Here is a 25,782-nt window from a genome sequence, read left to right on the forward strand (position 1 = left end):
GAGTAGGCCAGTACTTAACAAAAATCTACCATTTGGATCCGAAATTGTTTCGTTTGAACAAATGAAATTGAAGTATCTATAAAAATAGAAACTCCTTTCACTTTGGCCTGAGAGTTTGAATGGTATTGCTAATCTCTCCAAAACCTAAAAAAATGCTGATTATCCTCTTTCCTCACATGAGTTTCTTGTGCAAAGATAATATGGGCATTTATTCTATGGAATAGTTCAGAAATTTTTTTCTGTTTAATCGGATGGTTTAAACCGTTTGTATTCCATGAAACAAAGTTAAATAATCTTATCCATCATAGTAAAATCAATAATATGGTACATAAAGGGTTAATACAAACTCATTTACCCGGAAGAGGAAGAGAGATTCAAAGACATTTCTGTAGTTTCAAAATAGCCCAGGTGAAAAAAATCAAACTAAAAGAAGAAATATTCCCTCCTCCCACCCACAAAGACCCAGAAATAGGCCAGAGATTGACCAAGAAATAAGCTAGAGCTAAATCTATCCCCATCTCTCCTGATGGCAGCCCAAAAGATAAAAGTTTTTATAGAAAAGCCACCCTTAATCCAAAAAATATATGAAAAAAATTATCAAAAAAGAGAACAAGAAAAAAACTACCATGATTTTTTAAAGAAGTTTAAATCATAAAGTACTAGAATACTAGTATTTCATAAAAAAGAGAAAACAAATGCCTATTCATGTTGTTGGTTATTTTTACGCATAAACAATTGAAAATGACACAACAAGAAAATAAGGTTTTATGAGAAGAAGAAAGCAGGACGACATCTTAAAATGTAAAAGAAGAGAGCAAATGCATCTCCGTTCAAAAAAAAGAAATCCAACACCAAATCATCTACTAAATAGTTTCAAAAGATTTTTGAAAAGCAGAATCCCAAAAGGGAACAGGAAATCTGTTAATTAATCTAGAAATACTAAAAATACCTACAGTACAAACCAAAAAAGAGAACCCTCACATTCTAACCGACCAGATCAGTAAACTGGTTAATAGCTTAAAAATTTAAGTGAAAGCCAAAAAGGGAAAGTGGAACCTTAATTAGACCATAGCAGAGGAAGTTTGTTGGTCGAAAAATTTTTGAGCTTCATTTAATGACTTAAAGAGACAACAGGAATTATCAGAGAGGACAATTCTGAGTCGGGCAGGGAACAGCAGGAGTGGTCTGAAACCCATTCGAAAGAATTCCGACATCAGTGGCTTAAATGCCAATCGTTCCATCAGAATCTCAGGGCTGAAATCTTCAACAAAGCGGAATTTAAAACCTTTAAATTCGAACATGCCTTTCCGTCAAGCAAAACGTATCAAACGATCCTTAATATGAACATAATGGAGATGAATGAGAACTGGTCTTGGGTAGAACCAGCAGAAGGTTTTGGATGTAAAATACAATAAACGCGGTCGATTAATGGAGGGGCGTCCAATACTTCTGTGCCAAACACATCAAATAAAAATTGAGAAAAGAACTTGATAGGATCACCCTCCTCCACGTCTTCAGGAAGACTGATTATCCATAGATTTTGTCTTCGAGATCGATTTTCAAGGTCGGTAAATTTGAATTTATAACGATCCAGCTGTTGAGACATCAGAGCTAAATTTTGTTCCAAAGTTGTAATCCTTCGGTCTCTCTGCCGAGCTCCTTTGTCAAGTTCTGAAATTGTTTTTGCTGTAGTTCAAATTCACGTTTAAGCAATTTAAAATTATCCTCAACTGTCTTTAAAACTCCTTCGAACATGGCAAATTTTTGAGTAGGTTTTTCATCTAGAAGTTTCCACATTGTTTCAGAAGTTAAAGGAGGTTGCTTAGGTGGTTTCGGATCATCATCTTTTTTTCCATTAGGATCAGAGTCTTTCCCGTTTTTAGCTTCTCATGATCTGGTATGCATTTCCAACAGCTTAAAGTCAAAATCCAAAAAAATGTCTAACGTAAGCCTTTTAGTGTAGGTATAAAACTAAGTAGATAAGGGTGGCTACAAGTAATAGAAGTAAAGGGAATGGAGTGAAGCCAAATTGAACCTCACTCCATGTGCGCCACCAGGAGACCCCTCCTCTCAGTTTTATATGTATAAAAATAAAGGTCCTAATCTATTCAATCTTTTCTTATAACTTGTACCTTCAAGATCCAGTAACAGTTTTGTAAATTTTCTCTGTACTCTTTCAACCTTGTTTACATCTTTCCTGTAGGTAAGTAAGGAAAACTGCACTCAGTGCTCCAATTTAGGCCTCACCAATGTTTTTTTCAATCTCAATATAACATCCCATTTTCTTCTCAATACATTGCAGGCCAATGTGCCAAAACCTTTCTTTACAACACCTCTTTATCTGTGACTCTACTTTCAATGAATTATGTACCTGTATTCCCAGATCCCTTGTTCTACCACACTCCTCAGTGCCCTACCATTCATTGTGTAAGACCTATCGTGGTTGGTCCAACCAAAGTGGAAACCCTCACACTGCCTGATTAAATTCCATCTGACATTTATCAGCCTATTTTTCCAGCTGATGCAGATCCCATTGGAAGCCAAGATGCCTTCCTCACTGTCCAGTACACCCCAATCCTGGTGTCATCCTCAAATTTGCTGATCCAGTAAACCATATTATCATCTAGGTCATTCATTTAGATGACAAACAACAAAGGACCCAGCACCAATCTTGTGTGTACGAAGTTCCTTCTTAAGCTGTCGTTTGGGTAGTAAACATGCTTGCTCTCTGAAACCTCTCAACCCCACTGACACTTAGCTTTTAGTTCAAATCCATTTAATTGCACAATCTCTAGTGTCAGGGAGTACTCCCCACAGCCATCTGAGCAGAAAACATTCTGGGCCATGATAAATCCATTCTGGAAACCAGGGTAATATTTCTGTACAAATGGTAACAAATATCTCAGTGTTAACAACCATTCACATGAAATCAACTGTCTTTAGCCAGTTATATTGTCAATTCATGCTTTAATTATTGAAAGGATTAGAAGATAATCAGATCCATAATTTCAGAGGTAGTGGTACAAGCATGCTTTTCTTATTGGAGGTCTGTGACCATTGGTGTATCATAGGGATTGGTACTGAGATCCTTGATTACTATAATGTATTGATTTTGATGTGAATGAAGCCACACTGACTTTCTGGGAAGTGACCTCGATCCAGATGAGCATTTAGCCTGTCTGGCAGGACTCTGGCTAAGATTTTCCCAGCTACCGTGGTTGTCACATGCTTGCTGGTTTCCCTTCTTCTTGAGCATGTGTACAATGGATGTATCTTTTATTTCTTGCAAAATGTGACCCTTCTCCCAGAAGGACTGGAAGAGCTCCATCAGTTTGCTGGTGGTGAGTGGACCATCTGTTTTGTAGACCTCCACTGATATAGCATCTGCTCTAGGAGCCTTTCCACTTGACAGCTGCCCTATTGCTTTCTTGACTTCCTGTTCTTGGGGAAAAGAGTCCATCACATGGTTGATGTCTACTTGATCAAGGTGATCAATTGCTTCCTCATTTAAGATGGATGGTTTGTTCAGCACAGATTCAAAATGCTCTGCTCATCTGTCCAGAATCTTGGCCTTCTCAGTGATGAATGTGCGATCTGAGCTTAAGAGGGATGAAGTACTAGAAGGCTGAGGGTTTTGATAGCATCAAGAATCTCTTTGAGTCATGTTTATCAGTGTCCCCTGAATCTCGTCAGCCTTTTTGCAGAGCCAAGAGTCTTGCATCTTTCTGAGTTTAGCTTGAACTATTCTGCATGTTTTGGCAAATGCTGTCTCCTTGGAGATACAAGAAGCATCATTCTGTTAGGCTCTGTGTAACCTGTGCTTTTCCTGCAGGAGAGCTTCTACCTCCTCGTCGTTCTCATCTTGGTTCTTCCTTGTATGGCCGAGGACCTCAAAGGAGGCAGAGTGAACACGATCTCTGAAAGCAGCCCAGTCTTCCATCAACATCTCATCCAAAACAAACATCAGCGAGCTGTGACTGGAGGCTTTTAACCAGATGGTCTGCTGACGTTGAGCTTCTTGGTAAATTTCCTTGCCTGTGGACGTCATTTGGGTTGAATGTTAACGTTAAGTGGGAAACAATTGGACGGTGGTCTGTCCAGTAGTCTGCATGCACGTGGCTTTGATCAGTCTGACATTGTGTCTGTCACATTTTCTGGTGATGACGGAATCAATCAGATGCCAGTGCTTAAAGTGAGGATGGATCCAAGACATCTTGTTACAGTTTGGCAGGCAGAAGACAATGTCAGTGATGATGAGGTGATGCATGACACAGGTTTTCAGAAGAAGTAGGCTATTGCTGTTGCATTTTCCTACCCCACAGTGCCCTAGGGCTCCATCCAGGTATTGTGGTCTCTTCCCACTTGAGCGCTGAATTCTCCAAGGACCAGGACCTCGTCTGACCTTGGTACAGCTGTAATCAGGGGATCAAGCTCTCCATAGAATTTGTCTTTGGCTTCCTCTGGCTTTGTTATCATTGGGCTGTAGACGCTGATCAGCGTGACATGGCCCTTGTGCTTCGGAGTAGTTGCATGGTCATTAGATGATCATTGAATCCTTTTGGCAGACTGGAAAGCTTTCGGACAAGGTGGTTCTTGCTGGCATTTCTGACTCCTGTTTCATGACATTTGTTGCTTCTGTATCCACTCCAGAAGAATGTGTGGCCACCACCTGGTTCAGTCAGTTGGCCTTCATCAGCCAGGTGAGTCTCAGAGAGAGCTGCAATGTCAATCTTGTACCTCTCCAGTTCTCTTGCCACCAAAGAAGTTCTCTCTGGTCTGTCAGACTTGCAACTGTCCATTAAGGATCTCATGTACCATGTGCCAATTCTGAGCAGTATCAGTTTTGTTTGATTTCCATGATTTTGACTGCTGAAGTGGGATCCCCACCAGCTGTGGTTTGCTGACCAGAGCTGAGTGAAGTAGACAATGTTTAGGGCACCTTTTCTCATCCCTTCCTTATACTATGGAGAGCTCAATCACTCAGGTGGCTGCCAAGTTCATCTGCTACTTCGGTCAACGAAAAACAACCCGTTGGCCTGAGCTGCCTGTGTGCAGATCTGCGGCTACAGCTTCCAGTGTATCTTCAACTGCTGCTTCATCGCTCGCCCATCGCCACAGGACTTGGACTTGAATATAGTGACGTGGTGTATGAGGTGTCAGGGAGAGGTAGATTTGAAGTAAGCTGTTTGCATGCCACAGCGGCCACACCCCAGGCAACAACTTTGACAGGCTGGCCTAACCAAGTGAGAGTAGCCATCGGCGTATTTTTTTTTAACCCTCTGTGATTTCGGGCTTGTTTACCCAAAACATGTGAAGATTCAGCAGACTGAAGAGGAAACTAAAGGCTGATTCAACAGACAGGAAGGCAATTCATAGCATGCATGGTAGACTTGCGAAGAGCACAACTTGACATATAGATCAGCCCTAGTTATCCACTACATCCTGACCTATCTCAAGTCATCTTTAGTCTCGTCTTGCCACTGGATCCAGATAGACTAGGATTAGAGACTGAGATTGATGACCTGTGCGACTCTCCCTCACTTGAATCAAACTCACGTGCAAATCACCAAGGTATAGTGAAAAGCTTGTCTTACCTACTGTTCATACAGATAAAGTCATTGGACAGTGCATTGAAGTGGTAGAAGATAAAAAAAAACAGTAACAGAATGCAGAATGAAGTGTAACAGCTTCAGAGAAAGTGCAGTGTAGGTGGACATTAAAGTGCAAGGTTATACAAGGTAGATTATGAGATAAGGGTCTATATTATCATACTAGGGAACCATTCAAGGGTCTTATACAGTTGTACTTGAGCTTGGTAGTTTGTGCCTTGAGACTTTTGTATCTTCTGCCCATACAGAGAGGGGAAAAGAGAAAATGCCCAAGATAGTTGGGCTCTTTGATTGGTTAGCTGCTTTACCAAGGCAGGGAGAAGTGTAGACAAGAGTCCATGAAGGAGAGGCTGGTTTCTTTGGCACACTGAGCTGTATCTACAACTTTCTGCAGTTTCTGGCCGTCATGGCCACGGCAGTTGCCATTCCAAGCTATGATGCATCCAGATATGAAGATTTCTGTGGTGCATTGATAAAAAATGGTCAAACTCAAAGGGGACATGCAAATTTCCTTAGCCTCCTGAGGAAGTAGAGAAGTTGGTGAACTTTCTTGACCTTGGCATCAATGTGGTTGCACGAGGACAGTTTCTTGGTGATATTCACACCTAGGAATTTGAAGCTCTCAGCCTTTCAAGCTCAACACCACTGATGAAGACAGGTGTTTGTACACTATCCCCCGCTTCCTGAGGTCAATGACCAGCTCTTTTGATTTGCTGATGTCCAGGAAAATCATTGTTACTTGAGATACAGCCCACTATAGTGTTATCATCTGCAAACTTGTAGATGGAGTTATAGCACAATCTGACCACGCATTCATGAGAGTACAGGGTGTAGAGTAGGAGGCTGAATGCATTGCCCTGTGGCAATAATTATGGCAGAGGTGTTGTTGCCCATGATTACTGATTGCATTCTGTTAGTGAAAAAATCGAGAATCTACTTGCAGAGAGCTGTTGACTCCATATAGGGTGGAATATTGGCTAAGGCTATGGCAGAATATGCGTCAGCTGGAAAATTGGGTGGAGCATTAGCAGATGGAATTTAACCCTGACATGTGCACTGTGATATATTTTTAAAGAAATCAAATAGGGCAGGGCATATACAGTAAATGGTAGGGCACTAAAACAGAGAGACCTTAGGGTTTCAAGTCCATTGTTCCCTGGAAATGGAAACACAGATAGATAAGGTGGTGAAGACATGTGGCATAGGACAAGGAATAAAATAAAAGAGATTGAATGGTATTTTGCAACTTTATAAAACACTGGTATGACAGCACTTGAAGTACAGTGTACAATTCCATTTGCCACATTGTGGAAAAAAAATGTGGTTGTGCTGGGCAGGGTGCTGAGGAGCTTTCATCAGGATGTTGCCTGAATTGGAGAATATTACTAATGGTGAGAGATCAGGGAGAATAGGAAAGAGGGCTTATTTTCCTTGCAGAATGGGATACAGAGTCGACCTGACAGTTGCGTATGTAAAGTCATGAGGCATAGATGGGGTAGATGGTCAGAATTCTTTTCTCCATCATAGTTGTAACAGAAGCCTGTGACAATGCTTTCAGGAATTATGGATCTATAATCCCAGGTCCTTCTGTTTTACTGCACTCCTCAGTGCCTTACAACTCACCAAGTAAGTTACTCTGAATTATCTTGTCCTAATGTGACACCTCATACTTGACTATGTTAAATTCCATCTTAACATTTTTCAGCCCATTTTTCCAGCTGGTCCAGATCCCACTACAAATCTTGATAGCCTTCTTTGCTGTCCAGTATGCCCCCAAACTTGGTGTTACCAGAAATTGTCATGCAGGTCATAGATATTTATAGATGACAAATGACAATGAACACAGCATCAATCACTGTGGCACTCCACTAGTCACAGGCTTTTGATCAGAGAGGCAGCCATCTACTTCCATTCTCTAGCTTCTCCTACAAAGCCAATGTCAAATCCAATTCACTACCTCATCCTAAATGCCGAGTGACTGAACCTTCTGATCAAAGCGAGAGCTTGTCAAAGGCCTTGCTAAAGTTCATGCAGACAATATCCAATGCCTTCCCTTCATCAATTTTCCTGGTAACCTTCTTAAAACAAAATCGCCACATACAATACATGCTGAGTATTCCTAATCATTCCCTATCTATTTAAATACCTATATATCCGGTCCCTTAGAATACTTTCTAATAACATTCCCACTACTGAGATCAATCTCATATAACATTAATAAACTATTTCCAATTCCAGTGATGATGTAGGCCAGATTCAGTGTAGTTTCTTTATGGGGAAACCTTGCCTGAGAAATTTGTTGCAATTCTTTGAGGAATTAACAGGCAAGATAGGCAAAGGAGAGTCAGTTGGTGATTTTCACTTGGATTTTCAGAAGGCCTTTGACAAGGTGCGACACATGAGGTTGCTTAACAAGGTAAGAGTCCATGGTATTTCAGGAATGATACTAGCATGGATAGCAGATTGGCTGATGGGCTGGATGCAAAGAGTGGGAAAAAGGCGGCCTTTCCTGTTTGGCTGCTGATGACTAGTGGTGTTCCGCAAGAATCAGTATTGAGACTGCTTCTTTACACATTATATGTTAATGATCTAAATGATAAAATTAACGACTCCAGAGGTCCAGTCAGCATTGAGAGCAGAGCACTTCGAAGAGGTTACCTGCAGGTCAGTGAAGCTTGCATGAAAGGAGAGCTTGGTGGGCCTTTGGACATTTCAGAGGTCCAGTCAGCATTGGGAGCAGAGCACTGTGTTCAGTTCCAATCATCTCATTACAGGAAGGATGTGGATACTATAGGGAGAATGCAGAGGAGATTTACAAGGATGTTGCCTGGATTGGGGAGCATGCCTTATGAGAATAGGTTGAGTGAACTTGGCCTTTTCTCCTTGGAGCATTGGAAGATGAGAGGTGTATAAAATGATGAGAGTTATTGATCATGTGGATAGTCAGAGACTTTTTCCCAGGGCTGAATGGCTAACACGAGAGGGCATAGTTTTAAGGTACATGAAATTAGGTACAAGAGGGATGTCAGAAGTAAGTTTTTCACACAGAGTGGTGGGTGTGTGAAATGCACTGCTAGCAAAAGTGGTAGAGGCAGATACAATAGGGTTTTTTAAGAGACTCTTCGATAGGTACATGGAGCTTAGAAAATTAGAGGACTGTGCAGTAGGAAATTCGAGGCAGCTTCTAGAGTAGTTCAGATGGTTGGCACAACATTGTGGGCCGAAGGACCTGTAATGTGCTGTGGATTTCTATACTTCTAAGGGTTAGGGTAGGTTGGGAGAATGGGAAAATTTGCAGATGGAATACAGTGTAGCGTAGTGTAGGGTCATGCACTTTAGTGAATGGGACAGAATTCAAAAACTGGAGGTGCATAGGGACTTTGAGTCCTAGTGCAGTATTCCCTAAAGGTTGGAAGTTGCATCAGTTGTAAGGAAAACAAACACAATGTTAGCATTCAATTCAAAAGGACTAAAATATAAAAGCAAAGCTGTAATACTGAGACGTGTAAGGCTTTGGAGTATTGTGAGCCATTTTGGGCCCCCATGTCAAGGAAGGATATGCTGGAATTGGAGAGGGTCCAGAAGAGGTTTACAGAACAATCCCTGGAATGAAAGATTAAGATATAAGGAGTGCTTGTTGGCTCAGCTCTTGAACTCACTGGAGTGTAGAATGACAATTGGAGATCTGGCCGTGTTGACATATTAGGGAATGGAGACCTGTGGATCTGAGGTAGAGGAGGGTTGAGGCCTGAGCCATGTTGAATAATAACTAAGACTGAGAGGCCATGAACTGTATTCCTCTTGTTCTTTTGTGTGACATTGCTCTCTCACTGATTACAGTGATCACAGGCAGTTGAGGCCTAATATCATGAGCAGTAACTTTGTTAGTCGTAGTTCAAGATCTGAGAACATCTGTGACATCACCAAACACCCATGTGATTGGGTTTACTTTAAATGGCTGTAGTAGCTGTCTGCTATGTTTTCTTCTGGGTGAGACTACAGTACAGGAGAAGCATTGTTCCCATTCCAACAATGTTATACATTCTGTATCTTTTTGTTGTCCCTCACATTGAGTAGTTATATACCAGTTAGACCAGTAATCAACAACTCTTGCAATGCCATTTCTTGCTTAACTGTTTTTAAAGGATTCAACCAGAAATTTGACAATGAAAAAGGTCAAAAACACGATTGCTATGCAGTATTAAACAGTATGTTTTGTATGCTGTTCACAAATACATATTTATTCCTTATAAAACGTGTAAAGTCTTATAGCTGCTCTTCCTGCCTTTATAACCCACTTCTAGCTTCTAGTGTGTGTGCTTTTGTTCCGACATACATGCTGAGGGTTATTCACACTTGGTTCTGCTGCAGCTGGATCATTCTCTGCAGCTATTCAATCATGAACAGAACTCTACGATTCTTGACACTCTCGCACTTCTGCCCAATAAATTTTACTGCCTTTGGTGTTGTACTGCACACTGAGAGACCAAACACATATATGTACACCCTTGAAATGTAAAATGCAGCGTGGTCAATTTTATCCTTTGATTTATAAGGTTAAGTAAATCAGGAAAATTACACACGTCCAAGATATACCCTGTAATAGCTTCACCTCGGCATTCTCCCTCTAAGTTTATTGTCCTATGCACAAGTATGTTTATGCACAAGTACAAGGAAAAATGGCAGCAGCATCTCAGGCATAGCAGCAGCATTCACAAGAAAAACAGAAACTGAACGTGCAGTTTTTACAGGGATCTCCATTTTAATGCAAAGCAATCAAAGTGGATAGAATACCTCAGTCCCTTCCCCTCATTTCCTCATTCCCTTATAGCAATGTCTCCTTTAAGGGAGGGTACATTTGCCATGGGTGCAATGAGGAGATATCTCGTCTTGTTACAGGGAAGATATGGGCAGGGATAGAGGAACGGCTGTCAGGCAGGAGGCAGCAAGTGGGAATAAAAGGGGTAAAAACACAAAATGCTGGCAGAACTCAGAGGCCAGACAGCATCTATGGGAGGAGGTAGTGACGACGTTTCGGGCCGAAACCCTTCATCAGGGAATAAAAGGGGCTTTTTTTGGTTGGCTGCCAGTGACTAGTGATGTTCCTTAGGGGTCAGTATAGGGACTGCTACTTTGCACATTGTTTGTCAGTGATTTGGATAATGGAATTGATGGGTTTGTGGCAAAGTTTGTGGATGATACAAAGATAGCTGGAGAGGTCGGTAGTGTTGAGGAAGCAATATCAAAGAAGATACTAAAAGCTTTTTTAAGTATATAGAGGGTAAAAGAGAGTCAAGGGTAGATATAGGACCATTAGAAAATGATGCTGAAAATATTGTAATAAGAGATGCAGAGGTGGCAGAAGAACTGAATGCGTAATTTGCATCAATCTTCACAGTGGAAGAGGTCTGCAGTATACCAGACATTCAAGACTGTCAGGGAAGTGAAGTTTGTGCAGTGAAAATTTCAACTGTGAAGGTGCTCAGGAAGCTTAATGGTCTGAGGATGGATAAATCTCCTGGACCTGATGGAATGCACCCTCGGGTTCTGAAGTAGCTGGAGAGATTGTAGAGGCATTAGCAGTGGTCTTTCAAGAATTGATAGATTCTGGAATTGTACCAGATTACTGGAAAATTGCAAATGTTACTTTGCTATTTAAGAAGGGTGGGAGACAGCAGAAAGGAAAATAATGAACTGTTAGCCTGACATCAGTGGTTGGGAAGAAGTTGGAATCGATTGTTAGGGTTGAGATTATGGAGCACCTGGAGGCACATGACAAGATAGGCCAAAGCCAGCATGGTTTCCTGAAAGGAAAATCCTGCCTGACAAATCTACTGCAATTCTTTGAGGAAATTATAAGCAGGGTAGACGCAGGAGATGCAGTAGACGCAATGTACTTGGATTTTCAAGAAGGCCTTTGACAAAGTGCCACACGTGAGGCTGCTTAGCAAGATAAGAGCTCATGGAATTACAGGGGAGTTACTACCATGGGTGGAGCATTGGCTGGTCAGCAGAAAACAGAGTGGGAATAAAGGGATCCCATTCTGGCTAGCTGCCAGTTACCAGTGGAGTTCCACAGGGGCCAGTGTTGGGACGGCTGCTTTTTACTATGTATGGCAATGATTTGGATGACGGTATTAATGGTATTATTTGTGGCTAAATTTGCTGATGATACAAGGATAGGTGGAGGAGCAGGTAGTGTTGAGGAAAGAGGGCCTGCAGAGTGACTTAGATGGGGAATGGGCAAAGAAGTGGCAAATGAAATACAATGTTGGAAAGTATATGGTCATGCACTTCGGTGGAAGAAATAAACAGGCAGACTATTACTTAGATGGGGAGAGAATTCAAAATGCAGAGATGCAAGGGGACTTGGGAGTCCTTGCGCAAGATACTCTAAAGGTTATCCTTCAGATTGAGTCAGTGGTGAAGAAGGCGAAGGCAATGTTGGTATTCATTTCTGAATAGAAATATAAGAATATAAGAACAGGGATGTGATGTTGCGGCTCTATAAGGCAAACTCGTGAGACCACACTTGGGAATATTGAGTGCAATTTTGGGCTCCTTATTTTAGAAAGGATATACTGACATTGGAGAGAGTTCAGAGAAGATTCATAAGAATTATTCCAGTAATGAAAGGGTCACCATATGAGGAACATCTGGCAGCTCTTGGGCTGTATTCCCTGGAGTTCAGGAGAATGAGGGGGGATCTCATAGAAACATTCCAAATGTTAAAAGGCCTGAACAGATTAGATATGGCAAAGTTATTTCCCATGGTAGGAGATTCTAGGATAAGAGGGCACAACTTCAGAATTGAAGGACATCCTTTTAGAACTGAGATACAGAGAAATTTCTTTAGTCAGAGGGTGGTAAATTTGTGGAATTTTTTGCCACAAGCAGCTGTGGAGGCCAAGTCATTGGGTGTATCTAGAGATAGATAAGTACTTATTTAGCCAGGGCATCAAAGGGTATGGGTTGAAAGCAGGAGAGTGGGGATGACTGGAAGAATTAGATCAGCCCTTGATTGAATGGCAGAGCAGACTTGATGGGCCAAATAGCCTGCTTCTGCTCCTATAATCTATGGTCTTATGATAGCAGCAGGACTTAGACAAATTGGAAGAATAAGCAAAGAAATGGCAGATGGGAAATGTATGATAATGCAATAATGCATTTTGGTAAAAGGAACAATAGTGTGGATGATTATCTAAATGGGGAGAAGGTTCAAACATCAGAGGTTCAGAGGGATTTGGGAGTCCTCGTGCAAGACTCCCAGAAGGTTAATATACAGGTTGAGTCTGTGGTAAAGAAGGAAAATTCAATGATGGCATTTATTTCAAGGGAAATAGAATATAAAAGCAAGGAGATAACACTGAGCCTGTATAAGCCACTAGTTAGGCCGCTCTTGGAGTAGGGACAACAGTTTTGGGCCCCATATCTTAAAGACCAGAGGAGGTTCACAAGGATGGGATTGAAGGGATTAACATGTGATGAGCTTTTGGCATCTTTGGGCGTCACTGTAATTTAGAAGAATGCTTGGGGAACTGATTGAAAGCTACCGAAAGTTGAAAGGATTAGATGGGGTGGATGTGGAGAGAATGTTTCCTATTGGGGGGGGGGGGGTATCCAGAACTAGAGGGTACAACCTCAGAATTGAGAGGCAACCCTTTAGAACAGAGATAAAGAGGAATCTTTTTAGCCAGAGGGCAGTGAACCAGTGGAATGCTCTGCCATAGACTGTGGTGGAGGCCAAGTTTGTGGGTATATTTAAGGCAGAAGATGATAGTTTCTTGATCAGTTAGGGCATCAAAGCATATGGAAAGAAGGCAGGTGAAAGTAGTTGAGTGGGGTCTGGGATCAGCCATCATGGTATGCAGAGCGGATTTGATGGGCTGAATAGCGTAGTGCTGCTCCTATTGTCATGGTTTTATGAGAGGAGACAAAACTTTCATCATCTTGTTCCATGCTGCTGTTCAATAATATCTTTCTTTCTTTCTTTTTCAATCTTTTTATTAATTTTCATATATACACAAAAAAAACATAACATAATAATGAGTAAATTATGAATACAATAGACTTGAAATCACGTTGATAATAAGATAACAATATCCTAGTAAACATCAACAGAAGAAAATACCTTAATCAATCAAGTCCATATGATTATATATGAAAAAAAAACAAAAATAACCATTAAAAAAGAGAAAAAAAAATTTGAAAATATGTGAAAAAAAGTATATATTAAGAAAAATAAAACTCTAAACTAAACTAACATGGGCAATAATAATAGTTTACAAGTATATGATAGTGTCAACAAACTCCAGAACTCCATACCTGAACATGAATAAGCAGAAAGAAGGTCTGGAAAGGGCCAAATTAATTCATATGAAAATGTCGAATAAACGGTCTCCAAGTTTCTTCAAATTTAATTGATGAGTCAAAAATAGTGCTTCTAATTTTTTCCAGGCTCAAATAAGAAATAGTTTGAGAAAGCCATTGAAACATGGTAGGAGGATTTACTTCTTTCCAATTTTGTAATATAGACCTTCTGGCCATTAATGTTACAAAAGCAATCATTCGTCTGATTGAGGGGGAAAACTGATTACCATCTTCATTTGGTATGCCAAAAATTGCAGTAATAAAATGAGGTTGTAAATCTATATTCCAAATTGAGGAAATAGTAGTAAATATGTCCTTCCAGTAATTATGTAAAGTGGGACATGACCAAAACATATGGGTCAATGAGGCCACTTCTGAATGACATCTGTCACATTGAGGGTTAATATGAGAATAGAATCGAGCAAGTTTATCTTTAGACATATGAGCTGTATGTACAATTTTAAATTGTATTAAAGCATGTTTAGCACATATAGAAGAAGAATTAACCATTTGCAAAATTTTTTCCCATTTATCTGTTGATATATTATATCGAAGTTCTTTTTCCCATTCTTGTTTAATTTTAACTGATATTTCTGGTTGTATCTTCATAATCATATTATAAATAAAAGCTACTAATCCCTTCTGACAAGGATTTAAGGTAAAAATCAAATCTGTAAAGTCCACCAAAGTTGAATTAGGAAAAGATGGTAAAACTTTATGTAAGAAATTTCTAATCTGTAAATATCTGAAAAAATTAGATTTAGGTAATTCAAATTTGTTGGAAAGTTGGTCAAATGACATCAAAGTATCTTCAAAAAAGAGATCACGAAAACATTTTATACCTTTCCTTTTCCATATGTTAAAAGCTTGATCTGTCCAAGAGGGTTTGAAAAAGAAATTAAGATAGGGCTATCAAGAACAAAGTTTTTCAAAGTAAAAAACTTACGAAATTGAAACCAAATTCGTAATGTATGTTTAATAACAGGATTAGATATTTGTTTATTAAATTTAACTAAATCAGCAGGAAGACATGAACCAAGAACAGAGAATAGAGAATATCCCTTTACCTCATTACATTCCAAATTTACCCACTGTGGGCACAGTGGTGAATCCAAATCTAGTTTCCAATACATTAAATTACGAATATTATTTGCCCAATAATAAAATCTAAAATTGGGTAAAGCTAAACCACCATCTTTTTTAGATTTTTGTAATTGCTTTTTACTTAACCTAGGGTTTTTATTTTGCCACACAAATGAGGAAATTTTTGAATCAATGTTATCAAAAAAAGATTTAGAAATAAAAACTGGTAGGGCTTGAAATAAGTATAAAAATTTCGGTAAAATCATCATTTTAATAGCATTAATCCGACCAATTAATGATAAAAACAAAGGAGACCATCTTGTAGTAAGTTGATGAATTTGATGAAGCATAGGTAAAAAATTCAGTCTAAATAAATCTTTATATTTCTTGGTAATTTTTATACCTAAATAGGTAAAGTTATCAGTAACAACTTTAAATGGTATCCTATCACTCAATAAAGTTTGTGCATTTAAAGGAAATAATTCACTCTTATCTAAATTTAGTTTATAACCAGAAAAAGTACCAAATTGAACCAACAAGGATAAAATAGCGGGAATAGACCTATCAGGGTCAGAAATATATAACAGCAAATCATCAGCATAAAGTGATAATTTGTATAACTTCTCATTACGGGTAATACCAAAAATATTAGGAGATTCACGAATAGCAATAGCTAAAGGTTCTAATGCAATATTAAATAATAAAGGACTTAAGGGACAGCCTTTTCTCGTACCACGAGATAATTGAAAAAAAGAGGATCTATAGTTATTTGTAAGAACAGAAGCAACAGGTTTATGATATATTAATTTAATCCATGATATAAAGTTAGGACTAAAATTAAAATTTCTCAATGTATTAAATAAATATATCCATTCAACTCTATCAAAAGCTTTTTCAGCATCTAATGAAATAACACATTCTGGGACTGTGAGTGGTGAAGTATGAATTACATTAATCAATTTTCTAACATTAAAAAAGGAATACCGATTCCTCATAAAACCAGTTTGATCTTCTGAAATAATCTGTGATAGTACTTTTTCTAATCTAATAGCTAAAATTTTTGTAAGAATCTTAGAATCTACATTTAATAGTGATGTAGGGCGATAAGATGTACATAAAGTAGGATCTTTATCTTTTTTAAGAATTAGAGAGATATTAGCTTCATAAAAAGATTGAGGTAATCTCTTCTTAGCAAACGCATCATTAAAAATTTCACATAACCAAGGAGAAAGCAAAGAAGAAAAAGTTTTAAAAAATTCTACTATATAACCATCAGGACCAGGAGCTTTCCCTGAATTCATTGATGAGATAGCCTCTCCTATTTCCACCATAGAAATAGGAGCATCTAACAGGCTATGGTCTTCATCTATCAGTTTAGGAATATTCAAATTGTTAAAAAAATTATCTATCATGGACTGGTCACCATCAAATTCTGATTGATATAAAGATTTATAAAAATCTTGAAAGGTATTATTAATTTCTTTATGATCAGTAGTTAAATTACCGTCTTGTTTGCGAATTTTAATAATTTGTCGCTTAGTCGAGATAGCCTTTAGTTGATTAGCTAACAGTTTACCAGTACGATCACTGTGAATATAGAATTGAGCCCTGGTCCTAATTAATTGATTTTCAATTGAAGAAGATAATAGTAAACTATGTTCCATTTGAAGCTCAACTCTCTTCTTATAAGGTTCTTTGGTAGGAGTCACGGAATAAATCTTATCAATTTCCTTGATTTTATCCACTAATAAAGCAATATCTAAATATCTTTGTTTTCTTTTACCAGCAGAATATGAGATAATTTGTCCACGAATAAAAGCCTTAAAAGAGTCCCAAAGTATTCCACTGTCGATTTCTTCAGTACAGTTTGTTGAGAAGAACAAGTCAATTTGCTGTTTTATATAGGTGATAAATTCTGGGTCTTGAAGCAAAGTAGCGTTAAGCCTCCAAGATCTGATATTATTGGAATAGTCCGAAATCTTAATAGATAACTTCAAAGGTGCATGATCCGAAATAGTAATAGAATCATATTTACAATCAATAACATCCGTTAATAACCGATGATCAATAAGAAAATAGTCAATTCTAGAATAGCTATGATATACATGTGAAAAAAATGAAAATTCTTTATCTTTAGGGTTCAAAAACCGCCATATTTCTGTAATTCCCGAGTCAACCATAAATGAATTAATAAGTAGGGCTGATCTGTCGGAAGAGTACGAATAGGTTTCGATCTATCCATCGAAGGATTCAAACAACAATTAAAATCTCCACCCATTATCAACATATATTCATTTAGATTAGGAAGGGAAGTAAATAAACGTTTAAAAAATTCAGGGCAGTCAAAGTTTGGAGCATAAATATTAACTAGAACAACTTTCCGATGGAAAAGTAAGCCAGTTATCAACAAAAATCTACCCTGTGGGTCAGAGATAATTTCATGATGTGTAAACGATATTGAGGGGTCTGTAAAAATAGACACACCCCTAATTTTAGCGGTACAATTCGAGTGAAATTGTTGACCCTTCCAGAACCTAAAAAAACGTTGATTATCCTCCCTCCTGATATGGGTCTCCTGTGCAAAGATAATATTAGCATTCAGTCTATGGAATACTTTAAATATTTTTTTACGTTTAATCGGATGATTTAAACCATTAGTATTCCAGGAGATAAAGTTAACAGATTTATCCATCATACTAATATTAGTTGTGTGTATCATAAAAGGTTAGAAAGACACATAACCCACAATTCAGGAAGGAGGAAAATTGATTCAGGAGCAACTGGAGAACATGACACCTCAACAATATTAATAGTTTAAAGTCGGCCCATAAACTAAAAGCAAAAAAATAAAAAGCAAAAGAGTGAAAAAAGATCCCTACCCCCTCCCCCCACCCTTCGAAAAAAAGCCAAGCGGCAGGCGCATAATCTAATACTAATATTACCCCCATTTCAAGATGGCAGCTCTATAAAAAGATTAAAAGAAAACTATGTAACACCCAAATTAAGATATAGAGTTGCAAAAAAAAATATATATCAATCAAAATAAAAGAAAACTAATATAATAAAACAAACAATCATTAATAAAAAAAGTATAAACGTCAAAATTTAAAAGTGTAATATACCTTTAAAAAAAAAATCCCATGTTCAAATACAAGATGACGTTTCAAAAGCAAAGACTTATGGGAAGAAGAAACGCCATTTTGAAAAAGCCATATTACTAAATACAAATGTGAGTTCAGCAATCTGTTAAAAGACAAAATAAGATTTAAAAAAAAGGGATATAATAAACAGTACAATATATATATAAACAAAAACCAAAAATCCAAAACATTCGTCCCATATCTGAGTACAGGCAAACAAATAAATGCTTACAAAAAACAGAATCTTACGGGAAAAAGAAACGACATCTTAAAAAAAGGTAAATCATTATTGCAAAATATAAACGTCTATAACCAAAACAGAAAGAGAAAAAAAAAAGATATTATAAAAATTAAAAAGAACATCTATAAACAATAATGATAGTAAAAAAAAAACCCGACCCATAGATCAAAATAAGAAGTTATAACCCAGCTTCATAGGTTAAAACTTAAAATAGAAAGATATCCTCTCTCCGAAAAATCTTCCACATAACACATAGTTCAAGTTGCAGTAGAAGATCAAAATTCTTCAACAAATTTCTTCGCTTCTTCCGGAGTGTTGAAAAATCGTTGACTGTTGTCGTTCAGCACAATTCTAAGCTTCGCTGGATACATTAAAGCTTGTTTAAGTCCAATCGAGTGAATCTCTGCCATCACTGGTTTAAAAGCGATTCTGGCTCTCATAACCTCATAAGAATAATCCTCAACAATTCGAAATTGGAAGTTATTGTAAGAAATCATACCTTTTTTACGAGCTAATCGAATTAAAAGCTCTTTCTCACGAGGATAATGAAGGCGAACAATCACCGCTCGTGGTTTATCAGTCATAGACGAAAACCTCGCAACTCTGTGAGCGCGGTCGATAACAGGTTTAGTTTGCAAACCTTCATCACCGAAAATTTCCCACAGTAATTTAGAGAAAAATTCAGTTAAATCACCGGACTCAACTTTTTCGGAAAACCCGATAATTCGCAAATTCTGTCTGCGAGATCGATTTTCGAGATCAGTAATTTTAAACTTATGCTGATTTACAACTTTAAGAGTCGATTGTACCTTCTTATCCAACTCCTCAAGTGTACATGCTTTTTCAACAATTAATTTTTCAAGAGTCTCCAACTTATCTTCATGCCGCTGAATATCCGTTGCCTGTGACTGAAACTTAGTATCAAGCGATTTAACAGCTCCTTCAAGTTCAGACATTTTCGTGGTAAGCTTGTTTTCCAAACTTGCCATTTTACTTTCCAGCTTGCTTTCCAAACTTGCAAGTTTAGTGTCCAGAAGATTAGAAATTGCATCGATAGATAAAGGCTCCTTAGACGATTTCTTACTTGTAGCCATTTTAAGTTCGGCAAAGTTAGATCAAATATAGTTTTAAGGAAAAAAAAGTCAATCGAAAATATCAACTCATTTGATTAAATTCAAAAAGATTTGATTAAAGGGTGATTATAGTTAGAAAAGTGAAGAGCGCCTAAAAGGCAGATGTTTACGTCGCCATCTTGAAACTCCACCCCCTGTTCAATAATATCAACACTGCTCTCTTATCTCACCCTTGCTTTCCTGGGTAACCCAAAGTATCCTTTGATTACCTTAATATATAAATAATTATCTTAAAAAATAAATAACTATTGATTATACTCAGTACCTGAGTCTCCACAGTACCCTTGGATAAAGAATTATGAAGGGACACCCCCCCCACCTCCAAGTGAAGACATTCTTTCTTATGTCTGGTTCCAGCTGAATTTTGACCATTTAGTCACATCTTCCTTTAATCGTCTAAACTCAAGTATTCAGGCCCAGTCTGTTTCATCTCTCTGTGACAAGCCTGCCATTGCAGGAAATTGCTTCTTGGTTTGGAGATCAGATAGATACCAGTGTTCCAGGTCTGGTCTCAGTAGGACATCTCACACTAGCAGCAGCATACCTTCATCTTTATGACTGAAATAAAAGAGAACCCTGCCTGTCACTTCCCAGTTGTGCTGTCCCTGTATAGCTTGTAAGTGATTTTTGTAAAAGAACACACAGATCCCATTAATTTCAATAGTTTTATGTCTCACCATTTAAAATATATTCTTTCTTTCTATTTTTCCCAAAATGGATGACTTTACAACTTTCTCCAGATTTTATTCCATCTGCTCAGGCGTTGCCTATCATGATAGCCATCCGTATTTCCCAAAGCCTCTGTATTTACCTCACAGCTGGCACTCCCACCAGCTTTATACCATGAAAGTCTGAAGACATTACAGAGAGGGAACATTATGTTAATGTTCTGGAGTTTGTACAATGAGAAGTTATGATTTTGGCAAGACGAGTTGCTGAAGGGTATTGACAGGTTAGTTCCTGAGATGATGTAAGAGATTCTGGAACCAGGAGTCATGTTTTGAGAACAAGGAGTCAGCCTTTTAAGATGATGCAGAGTAATCTCTACTCAAGAGATGTGAATCCTAGAATTCTCTGTCCCAGAGAGTGTGGTAGTTCACTGTTTAGGGATGAACATAATCCCTATCCAAAATAATTCTCAGCAGAGTAGAATTGAAGTGAAGATCAGTGGTGGAGCAGGACTGAGAGGCAAAGCCCAACCTTCTTTCTCCTGGTCCTCAGATATGTTACATGAAAATGTAAAAGGTATCTCAGTATGATGGGCATTGTATAATCAGGATATTGCAGACAATCCTTAAACTGAAAACTCATTATTTCCTTGAAGAAATTTATTTTGATGTAACGCTTTAAAATTTTAGAGCCACACCCAGGTGATGCTGAACAGTGCTGAAGGGGTTTATCAGTTTAGAAGTTGCCTTCAGCAATCAAATTTGTTACTCTGCAATACTCTCTTGACAACATCTGTTAATGCAGGTTCCAGCAATCGTTCACTTTCAGGGATACAGAGGTAGTAAATGAGAAGGGGAGTATACAGGTCAGTTCTAATTCTGGAATTATTTCTGCTCCGCCGTTCCATAGGTGCCAGCAGATCTCTGCTCCAGCCTCATTTCCAGGCATGAGGCAGACTTGAACTGTCGGCCGGCTTTAACTGAGAGGCACATCAGAGACATCAGCTTGATCCAGGGATGGGTAGACACTTCCCACTCTAGCTCCAAAGCTGATGAGCCCAGATATGCTGAGCTAATGTACCTACAGATGACTCACCACGGACTGGATTTGGACCTTCTCCTTTGGACTTGGCTCAGTGTCACGTCTGACAAGATCAGCTGTCAGCAAATCACACCAGATCCCCCTCGGATTTTAACCCCTGTTTTTGGAGCCCTTCAACTCACTGCTGGGATTTAAAGGGGTCTGATCTTTCATTTAGATGCACAGAATTTAAAATGTGTTGCCTTGATATACTCATTAGGTCAGTGTGATGGGAACTTTTCATTCATTGGATGCTCCACATATGATGACACTATACAAAATTAGTTAGACTTCTATTTTGTGGATGGTAATGGAATGGAAGTTAATTTACTAAGTTGTGGCAAAGCTTCTTACACAGTTGTGTGGCTGGATGTGTCTCACTAATGCTTAGCTCTCTGAGTGTGGTCTGCATTCACCTACTTAACAGCACTCTTCAATGACACCAATGTGACTGATGGATGCAGAGTGCATTCTGAATGTGGTGGAACATGACTGACCATTGCTGGATCTAGCTGGGGTGGGTAGAATCCCTGTTGTGAGTACTGTAAAGTAGAGCAGACTAACAACTACCTCACAGGCTAGGCTGCTGTTTAGCTTGCTAAGATGAAGCAGCCCACCATATCTTGCCCTTCTTTGATCTCCATTGCCCCTTTCCCAGCTCCGTTCTGGAGTTTTTGGAGGATGTAGCTATGAAAATGGACAAGGGAGAGCCAGTGGATGTAGTGTACCTGGACTTCCAGAAAGCTTTTGATAAAGTCCCACATAGGAGATTAGTGGGCAAAATTAGGACACATGGTATTGGGGGCAGAGTACTGACATGGATTGAAAATTGGCTGGCTGACAGGAAACAAAGAGTAGCGATTAACGGGTCCCTTTCGGAATGGCAGGCTGTGACCAGTGGGGTACCGCAAGGTTCAGTGCTGGGACCGCAGCTGTTTACAATATACATTAATGATTTAGATGAAGGGATTAAAAGTAACATTAGCAAATTTGCTGATGACACAAAGCTGGGTGGCAGTGTGAAACGTCAGGAGGATGTTATGAGAATGCAGGGTGACTTGGACAGGTTGGGTGAGTGGGCAAATGTATGGCAGATGCAGTTTAATGTGGATAAATGTGAGATTATCCACTTTGGTGGCAAGAACAGGAAGGTAGATTACTATCTAAATGGAGTCAAGTTAGGAAAAGGGGAAGTACAATGAGATCTAGGTGTTCTTGTACATTAGTCAATGAAAATAAGCATGCAGGTACAGCAAGCAGTGAAGAAAGCTAATGGCATGCTGGCTTTTATAACAAGAGGAATTGAGTATAGGAGTAAAGAGGTCCTTCTGCAGCTGTACAGGGCCCTAGTGAGACCACACCTGGAGTATTGTGTGCAGTTTTGGTCTCCAAATTTGAGGAAGGACATTCTTGCTATTGAGGGAGTGCAGCATAGGTTCACAAGGTTAATACCCGGAATGTCAGGACTGTCATATGTTGAAAGATTGGAGCGACTGGGCTTGTATACACTGGAATTTAGAAGGATGAGAGGGGATCTGATTGAAACATATAAGAATATTAAGGGATTGGACACACTGGAGGCGGGAAGCATGTTCCCGCTGATGGGTGAGTCCAGAACTAGAGGCCACAGTTTAAGAATAAGGGGTATGCCATTTAGAACAGAGATGTGGAAAAACTTTTTCACCCAGAGAGTGGTGGATATGTGGAATGCTCTGCCCCAGAAGGCAGTGGAGGCCAAGTCTCTGGATGCATTCAGGAGAGAGTTAGATAGAGCTCTTATAGATAGCGGGGTCAAGGGATAAGGGGAGAGGGCAGGAATGGGGTACTGATTGTGTATGATCAGCCATGATCACAGTGAATGGCGGTGCTGGCTAGAAGGGCCAAATGGCCTACTGCTGCACCTACTGTCTATTGTCTATTGTTCTTTTGCTGAGAGGGGGTGGGCAGGCAGGCCTCCCGCACTTGGGCCTCTGCAGTTCTTCTTGTGGTTAATTGGTATAGTGGAAGTCCCATCTCTGGGACTCAGTATAACAGAGATTATTCTTTCTCATTAGAACAGTTCCATCCACTTTGTAACTGGGTGCTAGGAGAGCCACAGGAGCGGCCTGAGCTGACTTCCTCCGATTTTCCCTCCTCTCTATTCGGTGCCCTTGCCTTTCGTGATTCACTTGAGGTCAGGAACTCAGCGTGTGGAGAATCGCAACACATGAACCTGCATCGCACTGCTCCGAGGACAGCACGTTGGTACATTGCCAGACTGCCTAATGGCTTAGTGTAACACAGCATTGCGCCTCTGCTGCTAATAACCTGATCAGAGCTTTCTTTCTAGAAGCTGAGTTTGAAGACCTTAGTCTCTGTTTGCAAGGGCTAGATACTAAACACAGGTATTTATTGCTCTGTGCTACCATGCGCTGTTAGGCTGCATGCGATCAGAGTGCAAGGAGCAGGCCTTTGTGTGTTGGACTGTCTGTGTCAGAGGAAAGTGCTTTTAACTGTTGTGAACAAGAGAATATCTGCAGATGCTGGAAATCCAAGCAACACACACAAAATGCTGGAGGAACTCAGCATGCCAGGCGGCACCTATGGAAAAAAGTACAGCTGACATTTCTAACCGAGACCCTTCAGCAGGACTGCTTCAGTCCTGCCAAAGGTCTCGGCCCAAAACGTTGACTGTACGTTTTTCCGTAGATGCTGCCTGGCCTGCTGAGTTCCTCCAGCATTTTGTGTGTGTTGCTTTAACTATTGTGTGTGGTTTAGAAAGGTTTGTATTACAAATGTCATGCTAGGATGTTTGCTTTAATGTTTCCTCATGAAAGTGAATGTGAATGCCCCCTGACAAAGGGAGGCAACCCCAGGGAATTACCATCACTGATGGACGATTACCAAAGGGTTCTTCAATTGGAGGTTATATGTGACAACAATGTAGCTGATGATTTGGCTCAATGTTTCTCTACGTCTGCTTTAAACCTGTGTGGAGTGGGAGGTTTACAGGAGCTCTGTTATTAAAGGTGCTCCATGCAGACACCACTAAAAGCACATCTGGGCAGTGGGTGTGTACCATCAGAGATGGCCCTTTCCTGTCGAAGACCACAGGAGTTCACCTATGGTTAATGCTCTTTTGCTAACAGTGGTTAGTTACTGCAATAACAACCCTCTAAAGTTGCTCCTTCTCTCTTCCTTTCTCAGACAGACCACATTGGTTGTTTACTTCTTATCCTTCGCAGGGATGGTGGTCTTCACATTCACACTTGACTTGGGTTACCTCTGGGTTGTCTTCCTGACTGCTGGGCTGCTCGGGTAAGTAACCTCTTGAGATGTGCTGCAGACGTTTACAGGAGGATTATTTACAAGAGTGTCAAGGTGGAAGGGTGTGTTGAAAGGACTTTTAAGAAGTATGCAGGATGCTTTCTGACTAGACATGGTAATATATGTAAAATGGGAAGTTAACCTAGCTCCCTTTCAAGACAAGAGAACTGATATTGAGCAGAAAAATTAATTATTTCTTGTCTTTACTGAAGAAGACCCAGAAAACATCACAAAAATAATGTATGAGAAGGGAATGGATGTCAACATAACTAAACAATGAGTCATGGTGAAAATAAGAGTTTGAAAGGTGACAACGCCCAAGAACTGATTTGGAGGCAGGTCTGGTACAGGATGGTCAGCATGGCTTTGTGTGCGGAAAGTCATGTCGAACAAATCTCAGGGAGTTCTTCAAGGAGTTAATCAAGACAATAAATGAAGGAAAAGGCAGTGGATGTAATCAATATTGACTTTAGATAGGCAGGCTAGTGTCAAAAGTTGTATCACTCAGATCCAGGGGATTGAGGATTGGATTCAGGTTCAATGCTAGGAAAAAGAGGGTGATGATCAAGGAATCCAACTCTTGGCGTTCACATGTGGCCTCGCTACTAAGCCTGACGGAACCATTTCTACTGAGAGGAGAAGGTTACTGGTGCCTTAAAACCAATCACATCGGACAGATGGGTTTGGCAGCTCATCTTGGAGAAGAAAATCTGTGATCTCAAACTTCCACTGCCGTGTGGCTATACCTACTCATGGAAAATGCTTCAGGAGTAAATCCTGAAGAAATAATAGGCAGGATTGACAAAGGAAAGTCAGTGTGGCTACTGTTTATTTAGATTTTCAGAAGGGCTTTCATAAGATGCTGCACATGAGGCTGCTTAACAAGATAAGAGTCCAGGGTATTACAGAGAAGATACCAGCATGGATAGGAGATTGGCTGATTGGCAGGAGGAAGAGTGCGAATAAAGGGAGCCTTTTCTGGTTGGCTGTCGGTGACTAGTGGCATGCAGCAGGGTTTGGTGTTGGGACTACTTTTCGCATTATATGTCAATTATTCTGTTAAGCACACCAACCAGCTGTTCCGCACATACTTTGAGGATGCGCCCTGGGATGCTGTCCAGCCCAGTTGCCTTGCAGTTGTTGACATGTTG

General features: G+C 39.5%; 1 protein-coding gene across 3 annotated transcripts in view; it reads left to right on the forward strand.

The window, feature by feature from the left end:
- LOC132390384 (heme transporter FLVCR2-like) overlaps positions 1–25,782 on the forward strand; it is a 264,051-nt gene that overhangs the window by 165,931 nt on the left and 72,338 nt on the right. For all 3 annotated transcript variants that reach the window (XM_059963006.1, XM_059963011.1, XM_059963001.1), the window contains exon 6: positions 24,512–24,622. In XM_059963006.1, the coding sequence (XP_059818989.1) occupies positions 24,512–24,622 (111 nt within the window). The remainder of the gene's footprint in view (positions 1–24,511; positions 24,623–25,782) is intronic.

The sequence above is a fragment of the Hypanus sabinus genome, chromosome 2 (assembly GCF_030144855.1).
Source record: "Hypanus sabinus isolate sHypSab1 chromosome 2, sHypSab1.hap1, whole genome shotgun sequence".
Taxonomy (NCBI): domain Eukaryota; kingdom Metazoa; phylum Chordata; class Chondrichthyes; order Myliobatiformes; family Dasyatidae; genus Hypanus; species Hypanus sabinus.